A 24,525-nucleotide genomic window follows, 5' to 3' on the forward strand; every position below is an offset into this window, starting at 1 on the left:
TTCTTAGATATACAGTCCATTCAGACCCTTACTGGCCTGGTTCATAGATATACAGTCCATTCAGAAAGTATTCAGTCCCTTAATGGCCTGGTTCATAGATATACAGTCAATTCAGACCCTTACTGGCCCGGTTCATAGATATACAGTCCATTCAGACCCTTACTGGCCTGGTTCATAGATATACAGTCAATTCAGAAATTGTTCCGACCCTTACTGGCCTGGTTCATAGATATACAGTCCATTCAGAAAGTATTCAGACCCTTACTGGCCTGGGTCATAGATATACAGTCTATTCAGAAAGTATTCAGACCCTTACTGGCCTGGTTCATATATATACAGTCCATTCAGACCCTTACTGGCCTGGTTCATAGATATACAGTCCATTCAGACCCTTACTGGCCTGGTTCATAGATATACAGTCAATTCATTAATTGTTCCGACCCCTACTGGCCTGGTTCATAGATATACTGTCAATTCAGACCCTTACTGGCCTGGTTCATAGATATACAGTCCATTCAGAACGTATTCAGACCCTTACTGGCCTGGTTCATAGATATACAGTCCATTCAGAAAGTATTCAGACCCTTACTGGCCTGGTTCATAGATATGCAGTCCATTCAGACTCTTACTGGCCTGGTTCATAGATATACAGTCAATTCAGACCCTTACTGGCCTGGTTCATAGATATACAGTCCATTCAGAAAGTATTCAGACCCTTACTGACCTGGTTCATAGATATACAGTTTATTCAGAAAGTATTCAGACCCTTACTGGCCTGGTTCATAGATATACAGTCCATTCAGAAAGTATTCAGACCCTTACTGGCCTGGTTCATAGATATACAGTACATTCAGACCCTTACTGGCCTGGTTCATAAATATACAGTCATTCAGACCCCTTACTGGCCTGGTCCATATATATACAGTCCATTCAGAAAGTATTCAGTCCCTTACTGGCCTGGTTCATAGATATACAGTCCATTCAGAAAGTAATCAGACCCTTACTGGCCTGGTTCATAGATATACAGTCCATTCAGACCCTTACTGGCCTGGTTCATAGATATACAGTCCATTCAGACCCTTACTGGCCTGGTTCATAGATATACAGTCCATTCATAAATTATTCATACCCTTACTGGCCTGGTTCTTAGATATACAGTCAATTCAGAACCTTACTGGCCTGGTTCATAGATATACAGTCCATTCAGAAAGTATTCAGACCCTTACTGGCCTGGGTCATATATATACAGTCCATTCAGACCCCTTACTGACCTGATTCATAGATATACAGTCCATTCAGAAAGTATTCAGACCCTTACTGGCCTGGTTCATAGATATACAGTCCATTCAGAAAGTATTCAGACCCTTACTGGACTGGGTCATATATATACAGTCCATTCAGACCCCTTACTGACCTGATTCATAGATATACAGTCCATTCAGAAAGTATTCAGACCCTTACTGGCCTGGTTCATAGATATACAGTCCATTCAGACCCTTACTGGCCTGGTTCATAGATATACAGTCCATTCAGAAAGTATTCAGACCCTTACTGGCCTGGTTCATAGATATACAGTCCATTCAGACCCTTACTGGCCTGATTCATAGATATACAGTCCATTCAGAAAGTATTCAGACCCTTACTGGCCTGGTTCATAGATATACAGTCCATTCAGACCCTTACTGGCCTGGTTCATAGATATACAGTCCATTCAGAAAGTAATCAGACCCTTACTGGCCTGGTTCATAGATATACGGTCCATTCAGAAAGTTTTCAGACCCTTACTGGCCTGGTTCATAGATATACAGTCCATTCAGACCCTTACTGGCCTGGTTCATAGATATACAGTCCATTCAGACCCTTACTGGCCTGGTTCATAGATATACAGTCCATTCAGACCCTTACTTGCCTGGTTCATAGATATACAGTCCATTCATAAAGTATTCAGACCCTTACTGGCCTGGTTCATAGATATACAGTCCATTCAGACACTTACTGGCCTGGTTCATAGATATACAGTCCATTCATAAAGTATTCAGACCCTTACTGGCCTGGTTCATAGATATACAGTCCATTCATAAAGTATTCAGACCCTTACTGACCTGGTTCATAGATATACAGTCCATTCAGAAACTATTCAGAACCTTACTGGCCTGGTTCATAGATATGCAGTCCATTCAGAAAGTATTCAGACCCTTTACTGGCCTGGTTCATAGATATACAGTCCATTCGGATCCTTACTGGCCTGGTTCATAGATATACAGTCGTTCAGACCCCTTACTGACCTGGTTCATTGATATACAGTCCATTCAGAAAGTATTCATACCGTTACTGGCCTGGTTGATAGTTATACAGTCCATTCATAAATGATTCATACCCTTACTGGCCTGGTTCTTAGATATACAGTCCATTCAGACCCTTACTGGCCTGGTTCATAGATATACAGTCCATTCAGAAAGTATTCAGTCCCTTAATGGCCTGGTTCATAGATATACAGTCAATTCAGACCCTTACTGGCCCGGTTCATAGATATACAGTCCATTCAGACCCTTACTGGCCTGGTTCATAGATATACAGTCAATTCAGAAATTGTTCCGACCCTTACTGGCCTGGTTCATAGATATACAGTCCATTCAGAAAGTATTCAGACCCTTACTGGCCTGGGTCATAGATATACAGTCTATTCAGAAAGTATTCAGACCCTTACTGGCCTGGTTCATATATATACAGTCCATTCAGACCCTTACTCGCCTGGTTCATAGATATACAGTCATTCAGACCCCTTACTGGCCTGGTTCATAGATATACAGTCCATTCAGACCCTTACTGGCCTGGTTCATAGATATACAGTCAATTCATAAATTGTTCCGACCCCTACTGGCCTGGTTCATAGATATACTGTCAATTCAGACCCTTACTGGCCTGGTTCATAGATATACAGTCCATTCAGAACGTATTCAGACCCTTACTGGCCTGGTTCATAGATATACAGTCCATTCAGAAAGTATTCAGACCCTTACTGGCCTGGTTCATAGATATACAGTCAATTCAGACCCTTACTGGCCTGGTTCATAGATATACAGTCCATTCAGAAAGTATTCAGACCCTTACTGACCTGGTTCATAGATATACAGTTTATTCAGAAAGTATTCAGACCCTTACTGGCCTGGTTCATAGATATACAGTCCATTCAGAAAGTATTCAGACCCTTACTGGCCTGGTTCATAGATATACAGTACATTCAGACCCTTACTGGCCTGGTTCATAAATATACAGTCATTCAGACCCCTTACTGGCCTGGTCCATATATATACAGTCCATTCAGAAAGTATTCAGTCCCTTACTGGCCTGGTTCATAGATATACAGTCCATTCAGAAAGTAATCAGACCCTTACTGGCCTGGTTCATAGATATACAGTCCATTCAGACCCTTACTGGCCTGGTTCATAGATATACAGTCCATTCAGACCCTTACTGGCCTGGTTCATAGATATACAGTCCATTCATAAATAATTCATACCCTTACTGGCCTGGTTCTTAGATATACAGTCAATTCAGAACCTTACTGGCCTGGTTCATAGATATACAGTCAATTCAGACCCTTACTGGCCTGGTTCATAGATATACAGTCCATTCAGAAAGTATTCAGACCATTACTGGCCTGGTTCATAGATATACAGTCAATTCAGAACCTTACTGGCCTGGTTCATAGATATACAGTTCATTCAGACCCTTACTGGCCTGGTTCATAGATATACAGTCCACTCAGAAAGTATTCAGACCATTACTGGCCTGGTTCATAGATATACAGTCCATTCAGACCCTTACTGGCCTGCTTCATAGATTTACAGTCAATTCAGAACCTTACTGGCCTGGTTCATAGATATACAGTCCATTCAGAAATTATTCAGTCCCTTACTGGCCTGGTTCATAGATATACAGTCAATTCAGAACCTTACTGGCCTGGTTCATAGATATACAGTCCATTCAGAAAGTATTCAGACCATTACTGGCCTGGTTCATAGATATACAGTCAATTCAGACCCTTACTGACCTGGTTCATAGATATACAGTCCATTCAGAAAGTATTCAGACCATTACTGGCCTGGTTCATAGATATACAGTCCATTCAGAAAGTATTCAGACCCTTACTGGCCTGGATCATAGATATACAGTCCATTCAGACCCTTACTGGCCTGGTTCATAGATATACAGTCAATTCAGAAATTGTTCCGACCCTTACTGGCCTGGTTCATAGATATACAGTCCATTCAGAAAGTATTCAGACCCTTACTGGCCTGGGTCATATATATACAGTCCATTCAGACCCCTTACTGACCTGATTCATAGATATACAGTCCATTCAGAAAGTATTCAGACCCTTACTGGCCTGGTTCATAGATATACAGTCCATTCAGAAAGTATTCAGACCCTTACTGGCCTGGGTCATATATATACAGTCCATTCAGACCCCATACTGACCTGATTCATAGATATACAGTCCATTCAGAAAGTATTCAGACCCTTACTGGCCTGGTTCATAGATATACAGTCCATTCAGACCCTTACTGGCCTGATTCATAGATATACAGTCCATTCAGAAAGTATTCAGACCCTTACTGGCCTGGTTCATAGATATACAGTCCATTCAGACCCTTACTGGCCTGGTTCATAGATATACAGTCCATTCAGAAAGTAATCAGACCCTTACTGGCCTGGTTCATAGATATACGGTCCATTCAGAAAGTATTCAGACCCTTACTGGCCTGGTTCATAGATATACAGTCCATTCAGACCCTTACTGGCCTGGTTCATAGATATACAGTCCATTCAGAAAGTATTCAGACCCTTACTGACCTGGTTCATAGATATACAGTCCATTCAGACCCTACTGGCCTGCTTCATAGATATACAGTCCTTCCAGAAAGTATTCAGACCCTTACTGGCCTGGTTCATAGATATACAGTCCATTAAGACCCTTACTGGCCTGGTTCATAGATATACAGTCCATCCAGAAAGTATTCAGACCCCTTACTGGCCTGGTTCATAGATATACAGTCATTTAGACCCCTTACTGGCCTGATTCATAGATATACAGTCCATTCATAAAGTATTCAGACCCTTACTGGCCTGGTTCATAGATATACAGTCCATTCAGAAAGTATTCAGACCCCTACTGTTCTGGTTCATAGATATACAGTTCATTCAGAAAGTAATCAGACCCTTACTGGCCTGGTTCATAGATATACGGTCCATTCAGAAAGTATTCAGACCCTTACTGGCCTGGTTCATAGATATACAGTCCATTCAGAAAGTAATCAGACCCTTACTGGCCTGGTTCATAGATATACAGTCCATTCAGAAAGTATTCAGACCCTTACTGACCTGGTTCATAGATATACAGTCCATTCAGACCCTTACTGGCCTGCTTCATAGATATACAGTCCATTCAGAAAGTATTCAGTTCCATACTGGCCTGGTTCATAGATATACAGTCAATTCAGAACCTTACTGGCCTGGTTCATAGATATACAGTCCATTCAGAAAGTATTCAGTTCCATACTGGCCTGGTTCATAGATATACAGTCAATTCAGAACCTTACTGGCCTGGTTCATAGATATACAGTCCATTCAGACCCTTACTGGCCTGGTTCATAGATATACAGTCCATTCAGAAAGTATTCAGACCATTACTGGCCTGGTTCATAGATATACAGTCCATTCAGACCCTTACTGGCCTGCTTCATAGATATACAGTCAATTCAGAACCTTACTGGCCTGGTTCATAGATATACAGTCCATTCAGAAAGTATTCAGTTCCTTACTGGCCTGGTTCATAGATATACAGTCAATTCAGAACCTTACTGGCCTGGTTCATAGATATACAGTCCATTCAGACCCTTACTGGCCTGGTTCATAGATATACAGTCCATTCAGAAAGTATTCAGACCCTTACTGGCCTGGTTCATAGATATACGGTCCATTCAGAAAGTATTCAGGCCCTTACTGGCCTGGTTCATAGATATACAGTCCATTCAGACCCTTACTGGCCTGGTTCATAGATATACAGTCCATTCAGAAAGTATTCAGACCCTTACTGGCCTGGTTCATAGATATACAGTCCATTCAGAAAGTATTCAGACCCTTACTGACCTGGTTCATAGATATACAGTCCATTCAGACCCTTACTGGCCTGGTTCATAGATATACAGTCCATTCATAAATTATTCATACCCTTACTGGCCTTGTTCTTAGATATACAGTCCATTCAGACCCTTACTGGCCTGCTTCATAGATATACAGTCAATTCAGAACCTTACTGGCCTGGTTCATAGATATACAGTCCATTCAGAAAGTATTCAGTTCCTTACTGGCCTGGTTCATAGATATACAGTCAATTCAGAACCTTACTGGCCTGGTTCATAGATATACAGTCCATTCAGACCCTTACTGGCCTGGTTCATAGATTTACAGTCCATTCAGAAAGTATTCAGACCATTACTGGCCTGGTTCATAGATATACAGTCCATTCAGAAAGTATTCAGTTCCATACTGGCCTGGTTCATAGATATACAGTCAATTCAGAACCTTACTGGCCTGGTTCATAGATATACAGTCCATTCAGACCCTTACTGGCCTGGTTCATAGATATACAGTCCATTCAGAAAGTATTCAGACCATTACTGGCCTGGTTCATAGATATACAGTCCATTCAGACCCTTACTGGCCTGCTTCATAGATATACAGTCAATTCAGAACCTTACTGGCCTGGTTCATAGATATACAGTCCATTCAGAAAGTATTCAGTTCCTTACTGGCCTGGTTCATAGATATACAGTCAATTCAGAACCTTACTGGCCTGGTTCATAGATATACAGTCCATTCAGACCCTTACTGGCCTGGTTCATAGATATACAGTCCATTCAGAAAGTATTCAGACCCTTACTGGCCTGGTTCATAGATATACGGTCCATTCAGAAAGTATTCAGACCCTTACTGGCCTGGTTCATAGATATACAGTCCATTCAGACCCTTACTGGCCTGGTTCATAGATATACAGTCCATTCAGAAAGTATTCAGACCCTTACTGGCCTGGTTCATAGATATACAGTCCATTCAGAAAGTATTCAGACCCTTACTGACCTGGTTCATAGATATACAGTCCATTCAGACCCTTACTGGCCTGGTTCATAGATATACAGTCCATTCATAAATTATTCATACCCTTACTGGCCTTGTTCTTAGATATACAGTCCATTCAGACCCTTACTGGCCTGCTTCATAGATATACAGTCAATTCAGAACCTTACTGGCCTGGTTCATAGATATACAGTCCATTCAGAAAGTATTCAGTTCCTTACTGGCCTGGTTCATAGATATACAGTCAATTCAGAACCTTACTGGCCTGGTTCATAGATATACAGTCCATTCAGACCCTTACTGGCCTGGTTCATAGATTTACAGTCCATTCAGAAAGTATTCAGACCATTACTGGCCTGGTTCATAGATATACAGTCCATTCAGACCCTTACTGGCCTGCTTCATAGATATACAGTCAATTCAGAACCTTACTGGCCTGGTTCATAGATATACAGTCCATTCAGAAATTATTCAGTCCCTTACTGGTCTGGTTCATAGATATACAGTCAATTCAGAACCTTACTGGCCTGGTTCATATATATACAGTCCATTCAGAAATTATTCAGTCCCTTACTGGCCTGGTTCATAGATATACAGTCAATTCAGAACCTTACTGGCCTGGTTCATAGATATACAGTCCATTCAGACCCTTACTGGCCTGGTTCATAGATATACAGTCCATTCAGAAAGTATTCAGACCATTACTGGCCTGGTTCATAGATATACAGTCCATTCAGACCCTTACTGGCCTGGTTCATAGATATACAGTCCATTCAGAAAGTATTCAGACCCTTACTGGCCTGGTTCATAGATATACAGTCCATTCAGACCCTTACTGGCCTGGTTCATAGATATACAGTCAATTCAGAAATTGTTCCGACCCTTACTGACCTGGTTCATAGACTTTACAGTCCATTCAGAAAGTATTCAGACCCTTACTGGCCTGGTTCATAGATATACAGTCCATTCAGACCCTTACTGGCCTGGTTCATATGTATACAGTCCATTCAGAAAGTATTCAGACCCTTACTGACCTGGTTCATAGATATACAGTCCATTCAGAAAGTATTCAGACCCTTACTGGCCTGGGTCATAGATATACAGTCCATTCAGACCCTTACTGGCCTGGTTCATAGATATACAGTCCATTCAGAAAGTATTCAGACCCTTACTGGCCTGGTTCATAGATATACAGTCCATTCAGAAAGTAATCAGACCCTTACTGGCCTGGTTCATAGATATACGGTCCATTCAGAAAGTATTCAGACCCTTACTGGCCTGGTTCATAGATATACAGTCCATTCAGACCCTTACTGGCCTGGTTCATAGATATACAGTCCATTCATAAAGTTTTCAGACCCTTACTGGCCTGGTTCATAGATATACAGTCCATTCAGACCCTTACTGGCCTGGTTCATAGATATACAGTCCATTCAGAAAGTATTCAGACCCTTACTGACCTGGTTCATAGATATACAGTCCATTCAGACCCTACTGGCCTGCTTAATAGATATACAGTCCTTCCAGAAAGTATTCAGACCCCTTACTGGCCTGGTTCATAGATATACAGTCCATTCAGAAAGTATTCAGACCCTTACTGTTCTGGTTCATAGATATACAGTCCATTCAGAAAGTAATCAGACCCTTACTGGCCTGGTTCATAGATATACGGTCCATTCAGAAAGTATTCAGACCCTTACTGGCCTGGTTCATAGATATACAGTCCATTCAGACCCTTACTGGCCTGGTTCATAGATATACAGTCCATTCAGAAAGTATTCAGACCCTTACTGGCCTGGTTCATAGATATACAGTCCATTCAGACCCTTACTGGCCTGGTTCATAGATATACAGTCCATTCAGAAAGTATTCAGAGCCTTACTGACCTGGTTCATATATATACAGTCCATTCAGACCCTTACTGGCCTTGTTCATAGATATACAGTCCATCCAGAAAGTATTCAGACCCCTTACTGGCCTGGTTCATAGTTATACAGTCCATTCATAAAGTATTCAGACCCTTACTGGCCTGGTTCTTAGATATACAGTCCATTCAGACCCTTACTGGCCTGGTTCATAGATATACAGTCCATTCATAAAGTATTCAGACCCTTACTGGCCTGGTTCATAGATATACAGTCCATTCAGACCCTTACTTGCCTGGTTCATAGATTTACAGTCCATTCAGAAAGTATTCAGTCCCTTACTGGCTTGGTTCATAGATATACAGTCCATCCAGAAAGTATTCAGACCCCTTACTGGCCTGGTTCATAGTTATACAGTCCATTCATAAAGTATTCAGACCCTTACTGTCCTGGTTCATAGATATACAGTCCATTCATAAAGTATTCAGACCCTTACTGGCCTGTTTCATAGATATACAGTCATTCAGACCCCTTACTGGCCTGGTTCATAGATATACAGTCCATTCAGACCCTTACTGGCCTGGTTCATAGATATACAGTCCATTCAGACCCTTACTGGCCTGGTTCATAGATATACAGTCCATTCAGAAAGTATTCAGACCCTTACTGGCCTGGTTCATAGATATACAGTCCATTCAGACCCTTACTGGCCTGAGTCATAGATATACAGTCCATTCAGACCCTTACTGGCCTGCTTCATAGATATACAGTCCATTCAGAAAGTATTCAGACCCTTACTAGCCTGGTTCATAGATATACAGTCCATTCAGACCCTTACTGGCCTGAGTCATAGATATACAGTCCATTCAGACCCTTACTGGCCTGCTTCATAGATATACAGTCCATTCAGAAAGTATTCAGACCCTTACTAGCCTGCTGGTGAGTCACTGATTCACCTCTACGCAGACAACACCATTCTGTATACTTCTGGCCCTTCTTTGGACACTGTGTTAAGAACCCTCCAGACGAGCTTCAATGCCATACAACTCTCCTTCCGTGGCCTCCAATTACTCTTAAATACAAGTAAAACTATTTGCATGCTTTTCAACCGATCGCTGCCTGCACCTGCCCGCCCGTCCAACATCACTACTCTGGACGGTTCTGACTTAGAATATGTGGAAGAGGACTGGCCACCCCACATAGCCTGGTTCCTAGGTTTTGGCCTTTCTAGGGAGTTTTTCCTAGCCACCGTGCTTCTACACCTGCATTGCTTGCTGTTTGGGGTTTTAAGCTGGGTTTCTGTACAGCACTTTGAGATATCAGCTGATGTACGAAGGGCTATATAAATAAATTTGATTTGATTTGATTTGATGTGGACATCTACAAATACCTAGGTGTCTGGTTAGACTGTCTGGTTAGACTCTCCATCCAGACTCACATCAAACATCTCCAATCCAAAGTTAAATCTAGAATTGGCATCCTATTTCGCAACAAAGCATTCTTCACTCATGCTGCCAACTATACCCTTGTAAAACTGACCATCCTACCGATCCTCGACTGCGGTGATGTCATTTACAAAATAGCCTCCAATACCCTACTCAACAAATTGGATGCAGTCTATTACAGTGCCATCCGTTTTGTCACCAAGCCCCATATACTACCCACCACTGCGACCTGTACGCTCTCTTTGGTTGGCCCTCGCTTCATACTCGTCGCCAAACCCACTGGCTCCAGGTCATCTACAAGACCCTGCTAGGTAAAGTCCCCCCTTATCTCAGCTCGCTGGTCACCGTAGCAGCACCCACCAAAACCAATTCTTCCTTTGTCCGCCTCTCCTTCCAGTTCTCTGCTGCCGATGACTGGAACGAACTACAAAAATCTCTGAAACTGGAAACACTTATCTCCCTCACTAGCTTTAAGCACCAACTGTCAGAGCAGCTCACAGATTATTGCACCTGTACATAGCCCATCTATAATTTAGCCCAAACAACTACCTCTTTCCCTACTGTATTTATTTTTCTCCTTTGCACCCCATTATTTCTATCTCTACTTTGCACATTCTTCCATTGCAAATCAACCATTCCAGTGTTTTACTTGCTATATTGTATTTACTTCGCCACCATGGCCTTTTTTTCCTTTACCTCCCTTATCTCACCTCATTTGCTCACATCGTATATAGACTTGTTTATACTGTATTATTGACTGTATGTTTGTTTTACTCCATGTGTAACTCTGTGTTGTTGTATGTGTCGAACTGCTGTGCTTTATCTTGGCCAGGTCGCAATTGTAAATGAGAACTTGTTCTCAACTTGGCTACCTGGTTAAATAAAGGTGAAATAAATAAAAAGAGCTGGTTCGGCTGTTTTCATATTATCCAGAGGTAAACAAATCATTGGCCAGAGTGTCAAGTGTGCGATCTGAACGCTCCGAGAGCGAAACGAGATGGGTGGGGCTAAAGCTTAAGAGGGTGTGAACGGTGCTGAATGGGTGTAGACAAAGAAGAGCTCTTCACTAGATACCAAAACATTCAAAGGACATTTTCTCAAAAGTGAGTTTAGAAGTTGATCAACTTTCAAAGCAGAATTACTTTGCCACTGTTCCTCAACTGTAGTGTATGATATACCATTTTCTAGCTCTGAGTCTCTACTTTTATCCAAGGTAAACAATTTAAAAAACATTTCAAATTGGAGCCGGTCGGTCACATATGAGAGTTTAGAGGCCAGAGTGATGGAGAACATTGTTTCTGAATAAGATATGAGAGTTTAGAGGCCAGAGTGATGGAGAACATAGTTTCTGAATAAGATATGAGAGTTTAGAGGCCAGAGTGATGGAGAACATTGTTTCTGAATAAGATATGAGGGATCAGAGGCCAGAGTGATGGAGAACATCGTTTCTGAATAAGATATGAGGGATCAGAGGCCAGAGTGATGGAGAACATCGTTTCTGAATAAGATATGAGAGTTTAGAGGCCAGAGTGATGGAGAACATTGTTTCTGAATAAGATATGAGGGATCAGAGGCCAGAGTGATGGAGAACATCGTTTCTGAATAAGATATGAGGGATCAGAGGCCAGAGTGATGGAGAACATTGTTTCTGAATAAGATATGAGGGATCAGAGGCCAGAGTGATGGAGAACATCGTTTCTGAATAAGATATGAGGGATCAGAGGCCAGAGTGATGGAGAACATTGTTTCTGAATAAGATATGAGAGTTTAGAGGCCAGAGTGATGGAGAATGTTGTTTCTGAATAAGATATGAGGGATCAGAGGCCAGAGTGATGGAGAACATTGTTTCTGAATAAGATATGAGGGATCAGAGGCCAGAGTGATGGAGAACATCGTTTCTGAATAAGATATGAGGGATCAGAGGCCAGAGTGATGGAGAACATCGTTTCTGAATAAGATATGAGGGATCAGAGGCCAGAGTGATGGAGAACGTTGTTTCTGAATAAGATATGAGAGTTTAGAGGCCAGAGTGATGGAGAACATCGTTTCTGAATAAGATATGAGGGATCAGAGGCCAGAGAGATGGAGAACATTGTTTCTGAATAAGATATGAGGGATCAGAGGCCAGAGTGTTGGAGAACATTGTTTCTGATCTAAGCTGAGTATCAGTATCCACGACTCTAACCTGTCAGAACTATCCACAACTCAACTGGTCAGAACTCCTATCCACAAGTCAACTGGTCAAAACTCCTATTCACAAGTCAACTGGTCAAAACTCCTATTCACAAGTCAACTGGTCAAAACTCCTATCCACTGGTCAGAACTCCTATCCACTGGTCAGAACTCCTATCCACTGGTCAGAACTCCTATCCACTGGTCAGAACTCCTATCCACTGGTCAGAACTCCTATCCACTGGTCAGAACTCCTATCCACAAGTCAACTGGTCAGAACTCCTATCTACTGGTCAGAACTCCTATCTACTGGTCAGAACTCCTATCCACTGGTCAGAACTCCTATCCACTGGTCAGAACTCCTATCCACTGGTCAGAACTCCTATCCACTGGTCAGAACTCCTATCCACTGGTCAGAACTCCTATCCACTGGTCAGAACTCATATCTACTGGTCAGAACTCCTATCCACTGGTCAAAACTCCTATCCACAAGTCAACTGGTCAGAACTCCTATCTACTGGTCAGAACTCCTATCTACTGGTCAGAACTCCTATCCACTGGTCAGAACTCCTATCCACTGGTCAGAACTCCTATCCACTGGTCAGAACTCCTATCCACTGGTCAGAACTCATATCCACTGGTCATAACTACTATCTACTGGTCAGAACTCCTATCTACTGGTCAGAACTCCTATCCACTGGTCATAACTACTATCTACTGGTCAGAACTCCTATCTACTGGTCAGAACTCCTATCCACTGGTCATAACTCATATCCACTGGTCAGAACTCCTATCCACTGGTCAGAACTCCTATCCACTGGTCAGAACTCCTATCTACTGGTCAGAACTCCTATCCACTGGTCATAACTCCTATCCACTGGTCAGAACTCCTATCTACTGGTCAGAACTCCTATCCACTGGTCAGAACTCCTATCCACTGGTCATAACTCCTATCCACTGGTCAGAACTCCTATCTACTGGTCAGAACTCCTATCTACTGGTCAGATCTCCTATCTACTGGTCAGAACTCCTATCCACTGGTCAGAACTCCTATCCACTGGTCAGAACTCCTATCCACTGGTCATAACTCCTATCCACTGGTCATAACTCCTATCCACTGGTCAGAACTCCTATCCACTGGTCAGAACTCCTATCCACTGGTCAGAACTCATATCCACAAGTCAACTGGTCAGAACTCCTATCCACTGGTCAGAACTCCTATCCACTGGTCAGAACTCCTATCCACCTGTCAACTGGTCAGAACTCCTATCCACTGTTCAGAACTCCTGTCAACTGGTCAGAACTCCTATCCACCTGTCAACTGGTCAGAACTCCTATCCACAAGTCCACTGGTCAGAACTCCTATCCACTGGTCAGAACTCCTATCCACTGGTCAGAACTCCTATCCACTGGTCAGAACTCCTATCCACTGGTCAGAACTCCTATCTACTGGTCAGAACTCCTATCTACTGGTCAGAACTCCTATCTACTGGTCAGAACTCCTATCCACTGGTCAGAACTCATATCCACAAGTCAACTGGTCAGAACTCCTATCCACTGGTCAGAACTCCTATCCACTGGTCAGAACTCCTATCCACTGGTCAGAACTCCTATCTACTGGTCAGAACTCATATCCACAAGTCAACTGGTCAGAACTCCTATCCACTGGTCAGAACTCCTATCCACTGGTCAGAACTCCTATCCACTGGTCAGAACTCCTATCTACTGGTCAGAACTCCTATCTACTGGTCAGAACTCCTATCCACTGGTCAGAACTCATATCCACAAGTCAACTGGTCAGAACTCCTATCCACTGGTCAGAACTCCTATCCACTGGTCAGAACTCCTATCCACTGGTCAGAACTCCTATCCACTGGTCAGAACTCCTATCCACTGGTCAGAACTCATATCCACAAGTCAACTGGTCAGAACTCCTATCCACTGGTCAGAACTCCTATCCACTGGTCAGAACTCCTATCCACCTGTCAACTGGTCAGAACTCCTATCCACTGTTCAGAACTCCTGTCAACTGGTCAGAACTCCTATCCACCTGTCAACTGGTCAGAACTCCTATCCACAAGTCCACTGGTCAGAACTCCTATCCACTGGTCAGAACTCCTATCCACTGGTCAGAACTCCTATCCACTGGTCAGAACTCCTATCCACTGGTCAGAACTCCTATCTACTGGTCAGAACTCCTATCTACTGGTCAGAACTCCTATCTACTGGTCAGAACTCCTATCCACTGGTCAGAACTCATATCCACAAGTCAACTGGTCAGAACTCCTATCCACTGGTCAGAACTCCTATCCACTGGTCAGAACTCCTATCCACTGGTCAGAACTCCTATCTACTGGTCAGAACTCATATCCACAAGTCAACTGGTCAGAACTCCTATCCACTGGTCAGAACTCCTATCCACTGGTCAGAACTCCTATCCACTGGTCAGAACTCCTATCTACTGGTCAGAACTCCTATCTACTGGTCAGAACTCCTATCCACTGGTCAGAACTCATATCCACAAGTCAACTGGTCAGAACTCCTATCCACTGGTCAGAACTCCTATCCACTGGTCAGAACTCCTATCCACTGGTCAGAACTCCTATCCACTGGTCAGAACTCCTATCCACTGGTCAGAACTCCTATCCACTGGTCAGAACTCATATCCACTGGTCAGAACTCCTATCCACTGGTCAGAACTCCTATCTACTGGTCAGAACTCCTATCTACTGGTCAGAACTCCTATCCACTGGTCATAACTACTATCTACTGGTCAGAACTCCTATCTACTGGTCAGAACTCCTATCCACTGGTCATAACTCATATCCACTGGTCAGAACTCCTATCCACTGGTCAGAACTCCTATCCACTGGTCAGAACTCCTATCTACTGGTCAGAACTCCTATCCACTGGTCATAACTCCTATCCACTGGTCAGAACTCCTATCCACTGGTCAGAACTCCTATCCACTGGTCAGAACTCCTATCTACTGGTCAGAACTCCTATCCACTGGTCAGAACTCCTATCCACTGGTCATAACTCCTATCTACTGGTCAGAACTCCTATCTACTGGTCAGAACTCCTATCCACTGGTCAGAACTCCTATCCACTGGTCAGAACTCCTATCCACTGGTCATAACTCCTATCCACTGGTCATAACTCCTATCCACTGGTCAGAACTCCTATCCACTGGTCAGAACTCCTATCCACTGGTCAGAACTCATATCCACAAGTCAACTGGTCAGAACTCCTATCCACTGGTCAGAACTCCTATCCACTGGTCAGAACTCCTATCCACCTGTCAACTGGTCAGAACTCCTATCCACTGTTCAGAACTCCTGTCAACTGGTCAGAACTCCTATCCACCTGTCAACTGGTCAGAACTCCTATCCACAAGTCCACTGGTCAGAACTCCTATCCACTGGTCAGAACTCCTATCCACTGGTCAGAACTCCTATCCACTGGTCAGAACTCCTATCCACTGGTCAGAACTCCTATCTACTGGTCAGAACTCCTATCTACTGGTCAGAACTCCTATTTACTGGTCAGAACTCCTATCCACTGGTCAGAACTCATATCCACAAGTCAACTGGTCAGAACTCCTATCCACTGGTCAGAACTCCTATCCACTGGTCAGAACTCCTATCCACTGGTCAGAACTCCTATCTACTGGTCAGAACTCATATCCACAAGTCAACTGGTCAGAACTCCTATCCACTGGTCAGAACTCCTATCCACTGGTCAGAACTCCTATCCACTGGTCAGAACTCCTATCTACTGGTCAGAACTCCTATCTACTGGTCAGAACTCCTATCCACTGGTCAGAACTCATATCCACAAGTCAACTGGTCAGAACTCCTATCCACTGGTCAGAACTCCTATCCACTGGTCAGAACTCCTATCCACTGGTCAGAACTCCTATCCACTGGTCAGAACTCCTATCCACTGGTCAGAACTCATATCCACTGGTCAGAACTCCTATCCACTGGTCAGAACTCCTATCCACTGGTCAGAACTCCTATCCACTGGTCAGAACTCCTATCCACTGGTCAGAACTCCTATCCACTGGTCAGAACTCATATCCACATGTCAACTGGTCAGAACTCCCATCTACTGTTCAGAACTCCTATCTACTGGTCAGAACTCCTATCCACTGGTCAGAACTCATATCCACAAGTCAACTGGTCAGAACTCCTATCTACTGGTCAGAACTCCTATCCACTGGTCAGAACTCATATCCACAAGTCAACTGGTCAGAACTCCTATCTACTGGTCAGAACTCCTATCTACTGGTCAGAACTCCTATCCACTGGTCAGAACTCCTATCCACTGGTCAGAACTCCTATCCACTGGTCAGAACTCATATCCACAAGTCAACTGGTCAGAACTCCTATCCACTGGTCAGAACTCCTATCCACTGGTCAGAACTCCTATCCACCTGTCAACTGGTCAGAACTCCTATCCACTGTTCAGAACTCCTGTCAACTGGTCAGAACTCCTATCCACCTGTCAACTGGTCAGAACTCCTATCCACAAGTCCACTGGTCAGAACTCCTATCCACTGGTCAGAACTCCTATCCACTGGTCAGAACTCCTATCCACTGGTCAGAACTCCTATCCACTGGTCAGAACTCCTATCTACTGGTCAGAACTCCTATCTACTGGTCAGAACTCCTATCTACTGGTCAGAACTCCTATCCACTGGTCAGAACTCATATCCACAAGTCAACTGGTCAGAACTCCTATCCACTGGTCAGAACTCCTATCCACTGGTCAGAACTCCTATCCACTGGTCAGAACTCCTATCTACTGGTCAGAACTCATATCCACAAGTCAACTGGTCAGAACTCCTATCCACTGGTCAGAACTCCTATCCACTGGTCAGAACTCCTATCCACTGGTCAGAACTCCTATCTACTGGTCAGAACTCCTATCTACTGGTCAGAACTCCTATCCACTGGTCAGAACTCATATCCACAAGTCAACTGGTCAGAACTCCTATCCACTGGTCAGAACTCCTATCCACTGGTCAGAACTCCTATCCACTGGTCAGAACTCCTATCCACTGGTCAGAACTCCTATCCACTGGTCAGAACTCCTATCCACTGGTCAGAACTCATATCCACTGGTCAGAACTCCTATCCACTGGTCAGAACTCCTATCCACTGGTCAGAACTCCTATCCACTGGTCAGAACTCCTATCCACTGGTCAGAACTCATATCCACATGTCAACTGGTCAGAACTCCCATCTACTGGTCAGAACTCCTATCTACTGGTCAGAACTCCTATCCACTGGTCAGAACTCATATCCACAAGTCAACTGGTCAGAACTCCTATCTACTGGTCAGAACTCCTATCCACTGGTCAGAACTCCTATCCACTGGTCAGAACTCCTATCCACTGGTCAGAACTCATATCCACATGTCAACTGGTCAGAACTCCCATCTACTGGTCAGAACTCCTATCTACTGGTCAGAACTCCTATCCACTGGTCAGAACTCATATCCACAAGTCAACTGGTCAGAACTCCTATCCACTGGTCAGAACTCCTATCTACTGGTCAGAACTCCTATCTACTGGTCAGAACTCCTATCCACTGGTCAGAACTCCTATCTACTGGTCAGAACTCCTATCCACTGGTCAGAACTCCTATCTACTGGTCAGAATCCTATCCACTGGTCAGAACTCCTATCCACCTGTCAACTGGTCAGAACTCCTATCTACTGGTCAGAACTCCTATCTACTGGTCAGAACTCCTATCCACTGGTCAGAACTCATATCCACAAGTCAACTGGTCAGAACTCCTATCTACTGGTCAGAACTCCTATCCACTGGTCAGAACTCCTATCTACTGGTCAGAACTCCTATCCACTGGTCAGAACTCCTATCCACCTGTCAACTGGTCAGAACTCCTATCCACAAGTCCACTGGTCAGAACTACTATCCACTGGTCAGAACTCCTATCCACTGGTCAGAACTCCTATCCACTGGTCAGAACTCCTATCCACTGCTCAGAACTCCTATCCACTGGTCAGAACTCCTATCCACTGGTCAGAACTCCTATCCACTGGTCAGAACTCCTATCCACTGGTCAGAACTCCTATCTACTGGTCAGAACTCCTATCCACTGGTCAGAACTCCTATCTACTGGTCAGAACTCCTATCTACTGGTCAGAACTCCTATCCACTGGTCAGAACTCCTATCTACTGGTCAGAACTCCTATCCACTGGTCAGAACTCCTTTCCACGTGTCAACTGGTCAGAACTCCTATCCACTGGTCAGAACTCCTATCCACTGGTCAGAACTCCTATCTACTGGTCAGAACTCCTATCTACTGGTCAGAACTACTATCCACTGGTCAGAACTACTATCCACTGGTCAGAACTCCTATCTACTGGTCAGAACTCCTATCCACTGGTCAGAACTCATATCCACAAGTCAACTGGTCAGAACTCCTATCTACTGGTCAGAACTCCTATCTACTGGTCAGAACTTCTATCTACTGGTCAGAACTCCTATCCACTGGTCAGAACTCATATCCACAAGTCAACTGGTCAGAACTCCTATCTACTGGTCAGAACTCCTATCCACTGGTCAGAACTCCTATCCACTGGTCAGAACTCCTATCTACTGGTCAGAACTCCTATCCACTGGTCAGAACTCCTATCCACTGGTCATAACTCCTATCTACTGGTCAGAACTCCTATCTACTGGTCAGAACTCCTATCCACTGGTCATAACTCCTATCCACTGGTCAGAACTCTTATCCACTGGTCAGAACTCCTATCTACTGGTCAGAACTCCTATCTACTGGTCAGAACTCCTATCCACTGGTCATAACTCCTATCCACTGGTCATAACTCCTATCCACTGGTCATAACTCCTATCCACTGGTCAGAACTCCTATCCACTGGTCAGAACTCCTATCCACTGGTCAGAACTCCTATCCACTGGTCAGAACTCCTATCCACAACTCAACTGGTCAGAACTATCCACAGATTTGTATTATTTTTTTATTTTACCTTTATTCAACCAGGTAGGCCAGGTGAGAACAAGTTGTCATTTACAACTGTGACCTGGCCAAGATAATAACACAACAGAAAAATCTATATACAGTGTGTGCAAATGTAGAAGATTAGGGAGGTAAGGCAATAAATAGGCAAAATAATTACAATGTAGTATTAATCACCTGGTCAGAATTCCTATCCACAGATCAACTGGTCAGCTTATATTCATGTAGGTGGTAATTGATCTGGTCACAAATAATCACTTTGTTCCATCAGAGGACACATTTCAGATTGTATCGTTGTTTCCTCACTGTAATGCTGTGTATGTGTATTGGTGATGGTGTCAACAGTATTGAGTTGTTGGTTCATTTCCCATGTGTCAATTATCACGGGTCCGTCTCGCCTGTGGCTTAACTGCTTAACTAGCAGGGTGTCGTTACCGTGGCTATGGCCAGGCGGCTCGTTAGGGGAGGGTCTCCAGTCCTTAATTAGTTTTGTTTAAAGGAGAGATAGTGAAGTCACCTTCACAGGGCTGTCACATGCCAGGGTTGTCATTACCTGTATCTGCCAGGGTTGTCATTACCTGTATTTGCCAGGGCTGTCATTACCTGTATTTGCGGGCAGGGGAGGGGAGGAGAGGAGAGGAGAGGAGGGGAGAGGAGAGGAGAGGAGAGGAGGGGAGTGGAGAGATGAGGAGGGGAGAGGAGAGATGAGAGGAGAGGAGAGGGGAGGAGAGATGAGAGGAGGGGGCGGAGGAGAGGAGGGGAGGGGAGGAGGGCGGAGGAGACAGGATGAATGTGATTTAACTAGCATGATACGCTGTTCATTCATTCATTATATGGGGATAGGAGAGGAGCTTATAGGGATTTGGAGCATAGCCAAACCTCTGGTTCTCACAGCCTTTTAGGACTTAATATGTTCATATTTACCATGAAGAAACCTTCCTTCTAGCAGGCGCTTTTATGGTGCATGGAGGGAGAGAGGCTAACGGGTCGACACTACATGTCCTGCTAGTCTTCACTAAGCCTGTAGTCTACAGTAGAGACCCGCTAGTCTTCACTAAGCCTGTAGTCTACAGTAGAGACCTGCTAGTCTTCACTAAGCCTGTAGTCTACAGTAGAGACCTGCTAGTCTTCACTAAGGCTGTAGTCTACAGTAGAGACCTGCTAGTCTTCACTAAGCCTGTAGTCTACAGTAGAGACCTACTAGTCTTCACTAAGCCTGTAGTCTACAGTATAGACCATCTAGTCTTCACTAAGCCTGTAGTCTACAGTAGAGACCTGCTAGTCTTCTCTAAGCCTGTAGTCTACAGTAGAGACCTGCTTGTCTTCACTAAGCCAGTAGTCTATAGTAGAGACCTGCTAGTCTTCTCTAAGCCTTTGTCTTTAGTAGAGACCTGCTAGTCTTCATTAAGCTTGTAGTCTACAGTAGAGACCTGCTAGTCTTCACTAAGCCAGGAGTCTATAGTAGAGACCTGCTTGTCTTCACTAAGCCAGTAGTCTACAGTAGAGACCTTCCTCTCACACTCTCCTCTTCTCTCTCCTTCTCCCAGGCGCCCCTACCGGCCCCTATCTTAAAGAGGACCAGTTCCACTGGCAGCTCCATGCTCACTATTACCCCCCCCTGCTCCGATCTGCCGGCGTACGCAAGTTCATGGTGGGATATGAAATGCTGGCGCAGGAACAGAGAGACCTTACACCTGAACAGGTAATACATTTGGGAAACAGCATTACTGCAACATATGCTATATATAAGCACAGATCTCCATATGTCTAAAACATTTAGTAATTAGCTAAAGTATTCCTATGTGTCCATGTTATTTACCACAGCTCCTAATAAAGTTATCAAGCTACCTCAACTGTGTAACTCTGACTGAGGGTCCAGGCTGTAACTCTGAGGGGGGTCCAGGCTGTAACTCTGAGGGAGGGTCAAATCAAATCAAATCAAATTTATTTATAAGCCCTTCGTACATCAGCTGATATCTCAAAGTGCTGTACAGAAACCCAGCCTAAAACCCCAAACAGCAAGCAATGCAGGTGTAGAAGCACGGTGGCTAGGAAAAACTCCCTAGAAAGGCCAAAACCTAGGAAGAAACCTAGAGAGGAACCAGGCTATGTGGGGTGGCCAGTCCTCTTCTGGCTGTGCCGGGTGGAGATTATAACAAAACATGGTCAAGATGTTCAAATGTTCATAAATGACCAGCATGGTCGAATAATAATAAGGCAGAATAGTTGAAACTGGAGCAGCAGCACAGTCAGGTGGACTGGGGACAGCAAGGAGTCATCATGTCAGGTATTCCTGGGGCATGGTCCTAGGGCTCAGGTCAGTTGAAACTGGAGCAGCAGCACAGCCAGGTGGACTGGGGACAGCAAGGAGTCATCATGTCAGGTAGTCCTGGGGCATGGTCCTAGGGCTCAGGTCCTCCGAGAGAGAGGAAGAGAGAAGGAGAGAATTAGAGAACGCACACTTAGATTCACACAGGACACCGAATAGGACAGGAGAAGTACTCCAGATATAACAAACTGACCCCAGCCCCCCGACACATAAACTACTGCAGCATAAATACTGGAGGCTGAGACAGGAGGGGTCAGGAGACACTGTGGCCCACTCCTAGGACACCCCCGGACAGGGCCAAACAGGAAGGGTCCAGGCTGTAACTCTGAGGGAGGGTCCAGGCTGTAACACTGAGGGAGGGTCCAGGCTGTAACTCTGACTGAGGGTCCAGGCTGTAACTCTTGAGGGAGGGTACAGGCTGTAACTCTGACTGAGGGTCCAGGCTGTAACACTGAGGGAGGGTCCAGGCTGTAACACTGAGGGAGGGTCCAGCCTGTAACTCTGAGGGAGGGTCCAGGCTGTAACTCTGACTGAGGGTCCAGGCTGTAACTCTTGAGGGAGGGTACAGGCTGTAACTCTGACTGAGGGTCCAGGCTGTAACTCTGACTGAGGGTCCAGGCTGTAACTCTGACTGAGGTTCCAGGCTGTAACTCTGACTGATGGTCCAGGCTGTAACTCTGACTGATGGTCCAGGCTGTAACTCTGACTGAGGGTCCAGGCTGTAACTCTGACTGAGGGTCCAGGCTGTAACTCTGACTGAGGGTCCAGGCTGTAACTCTGACTGAGGGTCCAGGCTGTAACTCTGACTGAGGGTCCAGGCTGTAACTCTGACTGATGGTCCAGGCTGTAACTCTGACTGATGGTCCAGGCTGTAACTGATTGATGGTCCAGGCTGTAACACTGAGTGAGGGTCCAGGCTGTAACACTGAGGGAGGGTCCAGCCTGTAACTCTGAGGGAGGGTCCAGGCTGTAACTCTGACTGAGGGTCCAGGCTGTAACTCTGACTGAGGGTACAGGCTGTAACTCTGACTGAGGGTCCAGGCTGTAACTCTGACTGAGGGTCCAGGCTGTAACTCTGACTGAGGGAAGGTTCAGGCTGTAACTCTGAGGGAGGGTCCAGGCTGTAACTCTGAGGGAGGGTCCAGGCTGTAACTCTGACTGAGGGTCCAGGCTGTAACGCTGACTGAGGTTCCAGGCTGTAATTCTGACTGATGGTCCAGGCTGTAACTCTGAGGGAGGGTCCAGGCTGTAACTCTGACTGAGGTTCCAGGCTGTAACTCTGACTGAGGTTCCAGGCTGTAATTCTGACTGATGGTCCAGGCTGTAACTCTGACTGATGGTCCAGGCTGTAACTCTTGAGGGTCCAGGCTGTAACTCTGAGGGAGGGTCCAGGCTGTAACTCTGACTGATGGTCCAGGCTGTAACTCTGAGGGGGGTCCAGGCTGTAACTCTGAGGGAGGGTCCAGGCTGTAACTCTGAGGGAGGGTCCAGGCTTTAACTCTGACTGCGGGTCCAGGCTGTAACACTGACTGAGGGTCCAGGCTGTAACTCTGACTGATGGTCCAGACTGTAACTCTGAGGGAGGGTACAGGCTGTAACTCTGACTGAGGGTCCAGACTGTAACTCTGAGGGAGGGTCCAGGCTGTAACACTGAGGGAGGGTCCAGGCTGTAACTCTGAGGGAGGGTCAAGGCTGTAACTCTGAGGGAGGGTCCAGGCTGTATCTTTGACTGAGGGTCCAGGCTGTAACTCTGACTGAGGGTCCAGGCTGTAACTCTGGGGGAGGATCCATTCTGTAACTCTGAGGGAGGGTCCAGGCTGTAACTCTGACTGAGGGTCCAGGCTGTAACTCTGACTGAGGGTCCAGGCTGTAACTCTGACTGAGGGTCCAGGCTGTAACTCTGACTGAGGGTCCAGGCTGTAACTCTGACTGAGGGTCCAGGCTGTAACTATGACTGAGGGTCCAGGCTGTAACTCTGACTGAGGGTCCAGGCTGTAACTCTGACTGAGGGTCCAGGCTGTAACTCTGACTGATGGTCCAGGCTGTAACTCTGACTGATGGTCCAGGCTGTAACTCTGACTGAGGGTCCAGGCTGTAACTCTGACTGAGGGTCCAGGCTGTAACTCTGACTGATGGTCCAGGCTGTAACTCTGACTGATGGTCCAGGCTGTAACTCTGATTGATGGTCCAGGCTGTAACTCTTGAGGGTCCAGGCTGTAACTCTGAGGGGGGTCCAGGCTGTAACTCTGAGGGGGGTCCAGGCTGTAACTCTGAGGGAGGGTCCAGATTGTAACTCTGACTGATGGTCCAGGCTTTAACTCTGAGGGGGGTCCAGGCTGTAACTCTGAGGGAGGGTCCAGGCTGTAACTCTGAGGGAGGGTCGAGGCTGTAACTCTGAGGGAGAGTACAGGCTGTAACTCTGACTGAGGGTCCAGACTGTAACTCTAAAGGAGGGTCCAGGCTGTAACTCTGGGGAAGGGTCAAGGCTGTAACTCTGTGGGAGGGTCCAGGCTGTAACTCTGAGGGAGGCTCCAGGCTGTAACTCTGAGGGAGGGTCCAG

General features: G+C 45.2%; 1 protein-coding gene across 16 annotated transcripts in view; it reads left to right on the forward strand.

Annotated features, from left to right (window-relative positions):
- The window catches only part of galt (galactose-1-phosphate uridylyltransferase), a 135,150-nt gene that overhangs the window by 103,044 nt on the left and 7,581 nt on the right, over nt 1-24,525 (forward strand). For 14 of the 16 annotated variants that reach the window (XM_036936716.2, XM_036936715.2, XM_036936714.2 and 11 more), the window contains one exon: nt 21,184-21,338. The exons of the other annotated variants lie outside the window; for them this stretch is intronic. In XM_036936716.2, the coding sequence (XP_036792611.2) occupies nt 21,184-21,338 (155 nt within the window). The remainder of the gene's footprint in view (nt 1-21,183; nt 21,339-24,525) is intronic. 16 annotated transcript variants of the gene reach the window in all.

The sequence above is a fragment of the Oncorhynchus mykiss genome, chromosome 12, assembly GCF_057628025.1.
Source record: "Oncorhynchus mykiss isolate SJ-2025 chromosome 12, ASM5762802v1, whole genome shotgun sequence".
Taxonomy (NCBI): Eukaryota; Metazoa; Chordata; class Actinopteri; order Salmoniformes; family Salmonidae; genus Oncorhynchus; species Oncorhynchus mykiss.